Source organism: Octodon degus, unplaced genomic scaffold (assembly GCF_000260255.1).
Source record: "Octodon degus isolate 3935 unplaced genomic scaffold, OctDeg1.0 scaffold00015, whole genome shotgun sequence".
Taxonomy (NCBI): domain Eukaryota; kingdom Metazoa; phylum Chordata; class Mammalia; order Rodentia; family Octodontidae; genus Octodon; species Octodon degus.
The window spans coordinates 11411495-11425788 of NW_004524591.1; the positions used below are offsets into that span (position 1 = coordinate 11411495).

General features: G+C 43.0%; 1 protein-coding gene across 1 annotated transcript in view; it reads left to right on the top strand.

The window, feature by feature from the left end:
• Positions 1 to 14294, top strand: part of Dnah11 (dynein axonemal heavy chain 11) — a 375268-nt gene that overhangs the window by 84970 nt on the left and 276004 nt on the right. Inside the window, exons 22-27 of the mRNA XM_023709848.1 lie at positions 977 to 1135; positions 2923 to 3045; positions 3997 to 4119; positions 5659 to 5883; positions 7141 to 7232; positions 8395 to 8521. Coding sequence (XP_023565616.1) covers positions 977 to 1135; positions 2923 to 3045; positions 3997 to 4119; positions 5659 to 5883; positions 7141 to 7232; positions 8395 to 8521 — 849 coding nt within the window. The remainder of the gene's footprint in view (positions 1 to 976; positions 1136 to 2922; positions 3046 to 3996; positions 4120 to 5658; positions 5884 to 7140; positions 7233 to 8394; positions 8522 to 14294) is intronic.

Below are 14294 nucleotides of genomic sequence, written 5' to 3' on the forward strand. Positions count from 1 at the left end.
TCCTCAGCTCCTACCATCTCTGCCCAGTTTGTCTTCACATGTGGTCCCAGTCCCAAAGGTGTGAATTTGTTTTTCATTTTTTTGAATGTCATGAGGTTACTGTATCTCATTCCATACTCCCCACTCATTTTCTCTTCCACTGGGTTATCCCACTGCAGAGTAACAACCCTCACTCCCAACTGTAGGCCTTTTTTTTTTTTTTTTTTTTTTTTTTTGAGACAGTGGGCACTATCCTTTTCTCTGTGCAAAAACCTTGTTGCATGAATTCTCTGATTCACAATTGCCAGTGTTGTTCAATAGGCCAAGCAGACACACATCAAAGGCCCTGTTTAACCATCTTAAAACCATGCAGTGTTTAGATGCAGCTATGCAACACTTTAAAGCAGCCGCTCAAATGAGCCAGATATTGGAATGGACCCAGATAGTTAGGCCCATTTCCACTTACTTCTGTTGGAGGAATATGTCCTCCAACAGAATTCTATTTCTTTTCTACAGTTGATGGTACATGGCATATCCAGTGAGGTCTTATGAATAAGAAACCAGTGTATCCAGGTAGCTCGTACATAGTGGACTCAAAACAGTTGAATGAATAGATCCCTTTCCAGGTCTCTGATTTTAGTATTTAGTCTATGGATTTTATTTTATTTTTTGTATTTTAAGGAAGGTCTACAGGGTGTTCAGGGTCTCACTAGTAGATTGGACTCGTAGTGATCTGCCTATTTTCAGCCTCCCAAGAGCTGGGATTATACCACACCCAATTGCTGTCTCAGCACACCCCGGGGATGGGGCCAGCACAGCAGGCCTGGGGATCGAACCCTCGGCTATTTAATTCTCTGAGCTATTTGGCCAGCCCTACTCTATGGGTTTTAAATACATTCATTCTATTTCTTAATCTAGAGGTGGGGAAGTGTGAGTTTATTCTTTAAAAGGAGGCAAATTACATCCAGGAAGCTGATATTTTTCTACTTTTTCTTAGGAAATCTGGTCACTGGATAAGGCTGTCCGTGTCTGGGATGCTTATTCTGGTCTGGAAGGTACTGTAAAGGACATGAAAACCTTCTTGAGAGCCATCTCTGAGTTACAGAGCCCAGCCCTCAGGGACAGGCATTGGCACCAGCTGATGACGGCCATTGGGGTGAGTCCCCTGGGTCTCATGAATGGAGTACTTCTGTGATTATAAGTGTTGTTCCTTGATTAGTGTCCTCTGGATGGAGTGGCATATGTGAAAAGTCTAGTCAGGTGCTGGAGGTGAAGTCCCTTGAGCCAGCTCCAGACAGTCGAAGAGCTTAGTGTCACACTCACCTCCCTTTATCTCCTACTGGCAAAACAGTCTCAACCAAGTCACTTAACCTTGGCAGAATTCAGTGGTGGAAACCAGACATAGCCCGGCTTGATGGCTCCAACCCTAACACCTGCACGCTAGAGTCTTTGGTTTTATTTGTCATATCTCAATTGTCCTGTGTGTGAAGTAAAGCATCTCCAATTTGGTCATCAAATTCACATGTATATCATTATTTTTATTTACCTAGGTCATACATATGTAGTAATTGCTCAATAAATCATCTCTGATGCTATTACTGTTGGTGTATTGCCTACACTGATCATGTGGATTTTGTAAATGATTTAACATATTCATTCCAAAGATCTTTATTGACTCTCTTGATGTATAGTGGAGTGTCTACACCCATTCTCACCTCCTCCTAATATTTCTCCCCAAAATTTTCACCTTACTGCAGTCTCCGTGTGACCTATATTATGCTTTCCTGCAAGTTAGGAAAAGCTTCTCAGGCAGACAGTATAGAAAAAGTCAGCTTCCTCCATGCTTGTCACAGGACGTGTTCCCTCTAGGACAAGCAGGGCAGAAACTAGATTCAGTCTCCATTTGTCTTCTGGGCCAGAGTTCTTGCCCCGGGCACAAGGGCCTAAGTGGTAAGGCCTGCCCCGTTGTCCATTCCTGCTCGTGGTCCTCTAGGACAGACCTGGCTCTCATCAGGTTTGGAGTGAAGTCAGAAGAGCGTAGAGGAAGGGCGAACAGTTCATCCGGTTTATCCGCACCTTCCGAGTGCAGGGTTGAGCACTACAAGTCTCACTTAACAGGAAACCCCTCACTCCTGGACAAACATGGAGCATGGGTCTCCTATATGGAGAGAGACGAATGATGCTAAGGAGTCAGGGTAGGGGGAGCCACAAGGGACTGCTGTTTCCAAGAAGCAGACCCTGGACATTCTCAGCAGGCATGATAAAGGAAAGGGCTTTTTTGCAGCTGTGTGACTGGGTCAGGTCTCATTTACAAGGGATGTGGGGGAGGTTGGATATGGAAAGTGCTGATCACTCCTAAGCAAATATTATGGAGGTGAGGAGAAAGGGGGTAGCCAGTAAGACAGTGAAGAAATAAATGCAAATTATTTCTTCACATGGTAAATACGAATAATGACATTATGAGAAAGTATTTTTTTTTGCCAGAGAGCTAAGATTAAATTATTGATAAAACTAGGTTAAATCACGGAAGTAGCTGGGCATTATATTCAGTGAAAAGGCACTTCAGGAAGAAAAGATAAATGAGCTACTACATGATTCCTGGGATTTCAACCAAATTATAATACATGAACAACGAGATTCTCCTTTTAAATGGGCTTTGTGAGCACAGGAGATAAATGTGCAGACAAGGGAAGGATGTGAAACAAAAGAAAGCAGTATAGTGTGGGCACGGCAGAAACCTCTGGACGGCTTCTGAAGGGTGACGGCTCAGGAACTGTGGGGTAGGAAGCAGAGTTGGGCGGCCCACACCCTTCAGCACGGGAGGTGGCCCTAGCAGCCGATGGGACATATTTAGGTAGAGTGCATTCCTGCGGCCATTCAGTAGAAGGAGCTGTTAGGATATGCTTGAATGTAATTATGACCCTTCCCTTCCCTCCAAATCAGGTCAAATTTTCAATAAATGAAGCCACGACTTTGGCAGATTTGCTAGCACTGCAGTTGCACCGAGTGGAAGATGAGGTCCGAAGCACTGTGGACAAAGCCGTGAAAGAACTGGGCACTGAGAAGGTAGTGTCTTCAGACTGGGCTTTCCTACTGGGCTGATTCTGTCCTTAGCACAGAACCTGGCTCAGGGAGGAGTCCTTGGGATGTCTGGGAAGGTGCAGCCACGAAGGCCAGCCTGCTCTGCTGCGAGTAAGGCGTGACTTGGGCAGGGAACAGAAGCTCTCTAAGCCACAGGAGGGCTTCAAACAGGGCACTGGGCCAGGTGATGTGAGCAAAAGACACTTTTACATTCTCCACTTTGTAGCAGGCACCACTCTATTTTCTTTTCTTTCTTTCTTTTTTTTTTATTTTGACCTTTTTATGATGATGATGAGGTGGTGGTTTTTTAAAAAATCTTTATTTGGTGCAAGGTCTCACTTCGCAGCTCAGACTCATGTTCCTCCTGTCTGAGCCTCCCTGACACTGGAATTATAGGTATGTGCCACCATTCCTGGATTTGGGGTTGGCACAGTGTGCTTGGGATTCCAAGGCCGGCATGACATGCTGTACCAGGGATTGAACCCAGGTTTCCTTGCGTTTGCCAGGCAGGTGCTTAGATGCTGAGCTATCTCCCCAGTCCTATCTCTGTTTTCTAGATGAAAAATATTTAGAGAAATGTACATTTAGGCACTGAGAACCCTACCTGTCACTCCAGTCGTGCTAGATAATTTGTAAATAATTTCTGCTACCCATTACAATAGTCTTTGGAGTCCCCTCCTGCTCTTATAGTCTGTTTCTGGAAAGGACACAAAAAGTTGTGCATTGCTGTGATGTTTATTTCTTAGGTGTGCTGAAATTCCTTCTACAGATTTCATCACCATAAATTATTTGGAGAAAAAAATGAGGCCAGTAATACTAGATGTTATTTTTTACAAAGACTTCTAAAACACCCAAAAAACATTAGATAACAGCCTAGCTATTTAGAATAAGTTAAACTTTTGTGTATAGAAATTAATTTATGTTGTCGATCTCTAGGTTATTACTGAAATCAGCCAGACCTGGGCAACCATGGAGTTTTCTTATGAAATTCACTATCGAACAAATATTCCACTGCTGAAGTCTGATGAGCACCTTTTTGAAACTCTAGAGCATAACCAAGTAAGATGGATAGTTTTATTACAGAACCTTAAGTTTGATGATTTTCTACTTATTCCCAGTTTTAGCACTGTATTCAACACATACTTAGTCATTTGTTGGATGTGAACTTAACACAAACTCCAGTGTGGCATCATTTGGGGACCAAAGGTGTGACCACTTGTTCAGAAGGAACTTGCACTTGAGAAAAGAGACAAACAGGAGCAAGTCAGGGCGTCTGAGAAGTAGTGGAAGTTTTCTGATTGCAGAGTGAAAAATCTAAAGTGCTCCTGAGAAGGTGATGGCGCTTGTGCTCTGCTTTGGGAGACAGGCTGGCTTTCAGCAAAACATGGTTATCAGGAAAAGATATTTGGGCAGCAGGGGTACGGTTAGCATGCAGGATCCTCAAAAGCACCAGCCATTCAGAGGTCATCTTAGGGGTATAGTGTCTTTGGATTGTAGGGGTGTGTGTGTGAGTGTGTGTGTGTGTGTGTGTGTGTGTGTGTAGGAAGAATGAAAAAGCTGGAGAGACAGAATTGAGTACAGTCTGTGGTTGTAAAGTCTTAAGATTACAAGGGTCAGCATCTTTTTGGATGTGAGGGAGAAGAAAGGTACAAGCAGCCATCCAGAGGAGTCATGATGCATAAAGCACTTGGGTAAAGAAACTGGAATAGTGTAGGGATGTTCTAATTTTTGGTGTATTTAGCATGAGGGATATTTTTATGAAGGTAGAAAGTCAAACCAAAGCCCAACATAGAGGCTGAGTGCAGCGAAGTGCATATGGTTAGATCATTGTTAATATTTTAGAACTGATAAACTAGATAGATAGTTATAAAGAAGATGAGCCCATGAGGTATGGAGCCTTCAAAAAGGCTGCGTTTGGTGAACAAAAGTAGACATAAGGAAGCGAGAACAAAACGAGCGAGTAGGGGAGGGTTAGTGCTGTGTCCAAGTATCATGAACCAAGGGATGCCTCGCCCTCAAAGGAGAGTGCCGCGCACTGCATGTTTAGGGCAGGAGAAGAGGCCCTGCTGCTCAGGGGTCTGCTGGGATTTCAGTGTCAGAGAAGGATGCGCACCCTCGGCCTGCAGGGCGTGAAAGCCAGGCCTGCTGATGGGGGCCACAGTGTGCAATGGTCACCTGGAGAGGGAGGGAAGCGCAAGCGAAGGTCCAGTAGGCTGGAAAAAGTCTTGCATTTTCTGGAGATCCAAGTATACACACAATCTTGGAATGATTAACTGACAGAGACTGGGGGAAGGTGATGAAAGAACAGTTGAATTCCTAAAACTGCACCCTGGTGCATAATATTTTTTTCTACCTGCAAAGAAATTCTTAGTCTATTTGTGGAAGATGCATTAAGGGCAGCTGCTTGTATTTATCTTTTCCTCTTTTGAAAAAGCAATTCACAAGAATATTCAGCTGTTAGTTCACCTTTTAGTAAAAGCTTATTGAGTGGCTTTTATGAACATTATATTCTGGATCCAAGAATTCAGCAGTACCCAGAGTAGATACAACACCTCCTCGCGTACCAATCCACTACTTAAAGTTTTTGCTTTCTTCTAGGTTCAGTTACAAACTGTTCTTCAAAGCAAGTATGTGGAGTATTTCATTGAGCAGGTCTTAAGCTGGCAGAATAAATTAAATCTAGCAGACTCAGTCATCTTTACGTGGATGGAAGTCCAGCGCACTTGGTCTCACTTGGAAAGCATCTTTGTTTGTTCAGAAGATATTCAAATCCAGCTTGTGGAAGATGCCAGGAGATTTGATGGAGTAGATGCTGAATTTAAGGTTCATAAAAGACAAACTGCATTCTAGTGTAGCAATAGGAAAGCTTTCGGAATAACATGAAAGAAATTATATAAAGCACCTTCATTCGAAGTATTTATAAAAATGAGAATTTTTTTTCATTTCAGTGAGCAGAGGTCAGGAAACTTTTTCTGTACACAGCTAATGTGTGGATATTTTAGGTTTTGCAAATCACGTGGCCTCTGTAATTATTCAGTGCTGCAATAGTGGCATGACAGAAAGTATAGACATCATCTCAACAAGTTGGCGTGTTGTATACCAGTATGCTTTCCAGGCACTGAATTTGAATTGCTTATGACTTACATGTAATGTTATAACTTCTACAGCTATGCTTCTGTTGTCATTTTTTCAATAGTCTAAAATGTCAAACCTGTTCTTCTGGCGCATCCCTCTTTATCCCATAGGCTATCCGTTGTCGACATCCACAGTAGGGTGGGCAAAGAGATCCCTATTCAAGCAGGAGATTGAGACAGGGAAAACAGTACTCTGGTTTTTTGGTTTTTCAGTTTTCCATAAGAGCCATAGAGAACACATGGAGAAATGCACATAATAATGATAAGCAATTTGAAAGACTTGTAGTGGTGAATGGTAACTATCCTTGTTTTGGACAACAGGGGCTACATTTTTTTCCTACCTCAAGCAGAGCTTCTAGAGGAATTAGAATTTGTTCAACTTGAAAGACAAATTGTCTAATACTGATACACTTTCTAAGGTCTTGTGCATGTGTTTTTTTCCCCTCTCTCCTGCTTTTTTCTCCCTTTAAGTCCCTTTCATTTCCCCCCCCCCCTTTTTTTTTTTCTTGGTTGAACCAGGGCTTGAACTCAGACCCTTGTGCTTGCCAGGGAAATGCTTATTCTACTGCGCCATCTCCCGGGCCCATCATTTCCCTTTATTATTTTTTATTTAGCTTAGAAAAGAGATTCTGTCTGGGCCTAAAATGACAGTAGTCTGTCACATTTGTTTCAGTATAACTGTGTAATTATAGATTGTTTTTGAAAGCAAAAGCAGACAGATTATGTTAAGCATTCTCCTTATTCTTGCTTTCCTGCAGTTACTGGTTTTTTTTTTTTTTTTTTTTTTTGTGGTACCAGGGATTGAACTCATGACCTTACACTTGACAGGGAAGCCTTTATTCTACTGAGCCATCTCCCCAGCCCCATGTTCTTGTTTTCTAACCCCTGACGTGGACAAAAAAATTAGAAAATAAGTATTTAATGTTCATGTTATATTTTCATGCAGGAGTTAATGTTCAAGACAGCCAAAACAAAAAATGTTCTAGAAGCAACGTGCAGACCTCATCTCTATGAAAAACTTAAAGATTTACAGTACAGGTAAGAATATAGTACAGGTATATAAAAGGATCAGTTTGCTAAATAATACTATGAAATTTCTTTTTCTTTTCTTTTTTTTTTTTTTTGAGGAACCGGGGATTGAACTCAGGCCCTTGCATTTGCCAGAGAAGCGCCTATTCTACTGAGCCATCTCCCCAGCCCCAATACTATGAAATTTCCTTCACATAATAGTATTTAATACTGCTGTTGTATATTTAGTCTCTAATTAATCTTTCTATAATTGTGCTCACTGTCTAGTGGCCTGTACATATTAAGTCATTATATATAGTGAGCTAATGTGAATTCAGATGTATTCCCCTTTCTGCAAGAGACTATTAGAGTAGTAAAATAAAAATATTTTCTTAAGAGAATCAGCATAACTGACTAATTCTTTCATTAACTATTCTATAAATACCTATTGAGTACTGCTCAGGACCTGGGATTACATAATTATTTAGAATTCTTTAATGTGTACATTTTCCTTACATTAGAAATCATCCTTAGCCTATTTGCACTTTTGAAATCTTAGGCTTAAGGGACATTTGTAAATTAATTTTTATATATAATTCTACAACGGTGGCCACAAAAATATTCTGACTTTTGTTTTAGAATAGGTAAATGAGTGACAAAAATAGAACATTTGCCTGTGGCATTTACTGTGTGTATACAGACATTAAATACTTTTGGGGGGCTTCTGGACTCTGGGTCACTTTTGCTTGGGTAGGGACAATAAAGTGGAAGTGATTCTAGATCTTACCGTGTTTCTCAATCTCTGACAAAGGGTTTTACATATATTCTCTTGGGGGAAAAAAAGACACTAAGCCTTTTCCTAATGCATTTTATGCCAGATTGAGCAATGCCAAACCCAGTCTTCATTAAGAAGAGCAATGAGTGACACAAACAAAGTCGGATCTATAGTTAGCCTCACTAATGGGGTGTGTGTGCGTGCGTGCGTGTGTGTGCGTGTGCCCTTCCCCTCGGCCTCACTCACACATTTGTCGTGAGCAGGATGATAGCATCTAGGAGGGGGAGGAAGGCTGCTCCCTGTCCAGCACTGAACACACTGTGATGAATGGGCAGAGAGCAGGAACTGGGTCTGTTCTGCTGAGTGTCACTTACTGAATGGCTCAGATGTGCTTAAAAATATTTTCCATTCATTTAGGCTTTCTCTTTGTGAAAAAGCTCTTGCGGAATACCTGGAAACCAAGCGAGTGGCTTTCCCTCGCTTCTACTTCATCTCCTCTGCTGACCTGCTGGACATTCTCTCCAAGGGAGCTCAGCCTAAGCAGGTAGTGTTGCTCTGAATGTCTCGTGTTATGCTGTGTTCGTTAAGGAATGCCCCAGTTTCTCTGCCATTATCAGATGCCATCTGTCCTGTCACATGTGCCAGGAATTAGCAAATTTGCAATTAAAATTCTTCATGCAGCAAAAGAAGGACATCAGAGATGGTGCTATCCAAAGTCAGCAGAGTAGCTGCCCAGTGTTCCCTAAAGCAGTGGGAAATTGAATGTGTAAGTTCCAGGTCCTGAAAGAAGTCCAGAGGAGATGCAGGCTCCTGGTGCCTGGGGCTCTGGAGCAGGGCTGGAGCGTTCACTGCCTGGCCAGCAGCTTCCCTGCTGGAAGAAGCTCATGCCTGACACTCCCTTCTTCAGCTCTAAGGAAAACTTTATAACTACCAAGCTGGACTAGTTTTCAGTGTTGGAGAAGCCAGGTTTGTATAACTTCATACTCAACCTCTAAACCTCTTATTTTTCTTGTACCTACAAAAATAAACTTCCTGTTTGCTGATTCCCATGTTCATACTTAAAGCAAATAAAAGATAATATCTTTTGTCATCTGAGAGCTCAGTGATAAACTTTGTGTAGATTCTCTAATACTCCTTCCTATAAACGTTGAGAAGTCACCTCTCCTTTAGACCTATTCAGTTGTTCCAACTTTTCCCCTCCCCTGCCCTCCCTTGTGTCCTCCCTTCCCCTGCCCTCCCCTCCCTTCCTCTCCCCTTCCTCCCCTGTTCTCTGCTACCCTCCCCCTCCACTCTCCTCCCTTCCCCTCCCCTCCCTTCCCCTCCTCTGCTCTGCCTTCCCCTTTCCTACCCTCCCCTGTCCTGCCCTCCCTTCCCCTCTCTTCTCCTCCCCTCCCCTCCCTTCCCTTCTGCTTCCCCTCCTCTGCCCTCCCCTCTCCTGCCCTCCCCTTCCCTCCCTGTACTAAGAATTGAACCCAGGGTCTTTGTACTGAGCTATATCCCAAACTCTTTACTCACTTTAATTTTAATTTTGAGAGGGTCTTGCTAAGTTGCTAAATAGCCTACTCTGGAGTCAAAATCGCTGTCCTCATGCCTTTGCCTCTGCAGTGCCGGGGGGCCTGTACCATCCGTTCTAGTTAATTTTTCACTTATAAAAGCTGGCATATGTGGTTACTCCTGGAGCAGGCTGTGTGTTGCTGATCACTTTGAAACTCAAGCTTGTACTTTAGTGCTGTGGATTTTTATCCATATTTTTCTCAGAAAAAAATTCCTTTATGCAATTTTCTTTGCACTGTGTCTCTTCACACTGTATAGTTTCTGGAATTTTATACTTTCTTGGACACAGTATTTTTCTTACTTCCTTTCTTGTTCATCATTTAAGTTTGAATTTAAATTTTGGATGGCTATTTGTATTGCTTATAATACAAATGAAATTGTACTAATAGCAGGATTATTGGTCAACTTCAGCAGCTATTTCAGAGGGTTCACTCATACAGTGTTTCTATGTTTTGTTTTGTTTTTGTGGATTCATGGCAACTCTCAGATGGCTTTGCAGATAAAATCCCACTGATTGACTAGGAGTCCACTATATCCGTCCCTTACGTACGTGTTTACGTAGCACATGATTGTATGCTTGCTTGCTTGCTTGCTTTTTATATTTTAAGAAAGGGTCTACAGGGTGTTCAAGGTCTCACTACTAGATCAGACTCACCCTAGATCTGATCTGCCTGTTTAAAGCCTCCCAAGAGCTGGGAATCAGGCGTGCACCACATACCCAGTCTCAGTTGTCCTCTTAGCATACCCTGGGAGTGGGGCTGGCACAGCAGGCTCCGGAATTGAACCCCTGGCCCCTGTTCCTGCTTGCAGGTGCTTTAATCCACTGAGCTATTTGGCCAGCCCCTAATTGTGTGCTTTCTAAAAGGCTCATTGTTCAGATCACGGTGATCCCCACACTTACACTTCAGTGTTACCCTGTGGACTTGACGTTGTAGAGGACATGGTAGGTGATTTCAGGTAGCGGGTACTAAAGCCCTTGCAAATCCAAATGCTCGAGCGGATTTTCACTGTGAAAATTAGAATGGAGATGCATTACGTCTATAACTAGGGTCTTATTCTCTTTTTTCTGTCCTAGTTCTTTAAACAAAATAAACACTTGTATGACTGGCTAATTGAGCACTATTAATTCCAAGCAATTTTTAATCCCAAAGGTTCCCTACTGAATCGCTTTATTTACACAGTGTTCTCTTTGTACTTGGTGACAGCTAGAACCCGCATTGTCATAATTTCCTGGTCCTCTTTTCTCATTAAATAATAAGTAAATTGGGCCAGTGAGATAGCTCAGTGGAGTAAGCGCCTGCTTAGGCAAGCACAGGGACTGGGGTTCAATCCCCACCACCACATGCCAAGCCTGTCCTGCCCCTCTGGCACATTGAGCTGTCCACTTGGTAGCACACACTTGTAATCCCAGTGCTGGGGAGGCTGAAAACAGGAGGATCACTATGATTCTGAGCTATGCAGTAAGACCCTGCACCAAATGTATTAAAAAAAAAAAATAGAAAAGAAAAAAAGTAATAAATCACAAACAAGTGAGAAGGTTCTAGTTGGAAATTCCTGCTCATTGGTGTTTTTCACTTCAGTGTTTGGCACTGGGGAGACACAGATGCTTTGCCCTCCAGCTACAGATTTATCCCGGGGAAGGGGGGGGGGTCTAGTCTGTCCAATGTTACTTTTGGGGAGGACAGGCTGTGGAAACCCCAGAGACCAGTGCAAGCTAAGCACGTGCCTTATCCCCGCCTCACGGCCCGTCTTAATAACTGCCTGCTGCTTGGCCAGCAGTGATGCTCCTCCTTCACAGGGCAGTGAAGGTCCTCTCAGAAGTCCCTGGGGCTCGTGAACTCCCTCCAGGGGGTGTGCCCGAGCCCCCTGCTCTCCTAGCTCCTTACCTCGGCGCTGTGACATCTTCCTTTCGTCCCTAAGCAGATGTCCAAACGCAGCGCGTGGAGGCCTTACTTCCCACAGGCTCCACGGAGGCATCTGAGTGATTCTCAGCCTCCCACTCGACTGTGGAATGGAGGTAGGGAAGCGCTGCTTCCTTTTGGCCTGCAAGAGGAAGGAAAAGGCCGTGCCCCCTGCATTTGAATGATAAGTCATAGTTCTGAGAGTGCCTCCTTCCTGCCTGCCTCCCTTCTACAACCTCCGTAGGAGGTGCGTGAGGACAGGGGGTCTCCCGAACCTCAGCCCTGACCTGCTGCCTGTCTGCTGACCTCACGTGGTGTGCAGACCTGAGCCTTCGCTGTCCCTAGCTGAAGCTCAAGGCAAGTGCTCCAGGAGCAGATCGCTCCCCGTATTCCTGGCAGCCACTCTTGTCACACTCCTTTCAGATCATCAGAAAATAGGTGTGCCTTTGCCAGATAACATACTGGCTCACTGTGTGAGTCCTGGTCGGCAACTTTTTCTAAACTTCAGTTGCATTCTGTGTGTATGTGGTTCTGCAGGGTGAACCTAACCTTCACACTGAGCTCTATTTATTTTATTTGGAGACAAAAGTATCACTGAATCACTAAGTGGTCCAGACTGGACTTGAATTTGTGATTCTCCCAAAGTACTGGGATTGCACCTGCGCACCACTGAACCCAGCTACTGGTGTGCCTTGTAGACATTTCCCTTTGTTTCCCTAGCATGGTTTCCACTTTTTGCAGAGCGCTGCCTCCTCTGTTATCAGTGTGACTTGTTGCAGTCGTCCTCCCACCTGCCCCATCCTAGCCTTGTCACTGTACTCTTAAGTCTGTGAATTTTAGGTACATTCCTCAGCCCCAGCTCTAGGACTGCTCCTTCATGAATGACTAGGTAGTGGGAGATGTTGAAAAGATTTTAAATTATGAAACCGAACACTAAAGGACAGCCTGGTAATGTCCAAAATTACTCCCAGGTGTGTTGATAAACACAAGCAGCAGGCTGTTTATTCCCTCCCTGCAAGGAGGTGGCTTTGTCAGCTTTCCAGCTAACAGGGTCAGGCCATGTGGCCCTAGCACACACCTGGCTTATAGTTCTCCTAACCTGCCGGCTTTGAGGTGTTTAGATGTCTAATACACTTTGCAGTTCTGTGGAGATGCATACTCTTTCAAACTGGGCTCAAAATGTGGTTTTGCTGATAACTTTTTGTTATACCACTTAAGATTTGAACAATTCAAATTCACATAAGATACTGTCACACTCAAATTTGCATAACATACCATTACACCTTTAGTAATCATCTATAGGGTGTTGTTAGAAAAAGTGGTACCGAGAACAGCAAAGCTCTGCAAGCTGTGTGTACACATAACCAGGCTAGAAGGACTTGATGGGGGGGGAGCTTGTGGAGGAACAAAGGACTGTTTTTGTCATCTAGTGCCATAATCAGCATCCATCCCTAAGAGAAGAGGATCCGCTGCATCCCTGTGCATTCTGAGTTCTTGGTCACTGATTCTGCAGAAGGGAATGCTGTTGGTAGTTATTACACAGCACAGCATGCCCTTGCTCCACTCTCTTACCCTTTTTGCAATATTGGAATCGGTTTCAGACCACCAGGCAGAGCTTTCTCCCGCTGCCTTTTGTGCTAAATGTTCCTGAATGTGCTTCTTGTAGTGTGACTGAGATAACAAGGCCACTCCAGCTTGTGGACTAACAATGCAGTTCCCCATAAAAGACACTGTTTGTGGCCCGATAACTCATCCTGACATCTCGTGAATGACCTGAATTCTTCAGCCCCCTTCTCTACCCACCCACGCTCCATTTAAGAGTGTCAGTCCCAGAGAGAGTTCTGAAGTTAAGTGTGGAATTTGATCAGCCTGGGCAGCAGGGGAGGTCTGATACTGCTGTCACCTCCATTCCATGAGCAGAAGTTTCCAGTGGAAGACACTGGGGTTGGGCTGTCAGATGATGTTATTTACTGTGTCTAGAATGCCTTCAGCAGTTATTGTTTGTGCGTAAGCTAAGATGAAGGTCAAGTTTTAAATCCCTTCCCCCAATCTCAATTTAGATTCATCTCCAAAGGACATTCATTAGCTAAAGAACTGTGAATCTAACTTCAAAACTCTCTGTTGCTGTGCTAATAAAACTTCAAGAAATACTTGTAAAATTCATAGACCTGGTACAGTAGTTATGGACCCCTGTATATTTTATGAACTATCAATACATACCAAGGATTTCTGATGAAAATGCAAATTGAGATATGCTGGACATGTGAAATAGACAGTGGTTTCAAAGATTTACAAGGAAAAGTTGAAAAAATATTTCATTAATTTATAGTAATCACTTTAAGATAATATTTTGGGTATGTCAAGTTAAACACACTAATAATGTGAGTTAGAAAGTTATAGTGGTGGGAATTAAGTTCTTTAAAACAACAAGATTGAAAAAATATATATACTCAGGAATGCTTAGGTTTTGCATCAAGAAATGTCCTTTAGAAGCATGAGAAAGGAAATCCACCAAGTTGTCTTTATTTTTCCCCCCAATATGTGCTCATTTTGAGAATTTTTTTAAAAAATAAAAAACAGTAACAAAAAACATTAGAAATGGTACAGAATTTCACTAAACAAGAGAAGAATTCAACAGTGCTCGTTATACATAAATAAGTTGTCTTTAAATCCCCTAAATTGCCATACTGAGACAGATAGCACTGAACTGATACTTCTAATAGAGTGTGAAGATTGGCATTCAAAAAGGTGCCTCATATGAACTTGAGTCTTTTGTTGGTAAAGGGATGCAACTAGAGAACCTACTCTTAAGTGAAGTAAGTCAGACCCGCATTTGCAAACATTGTATTGTCTCCTTAGTGT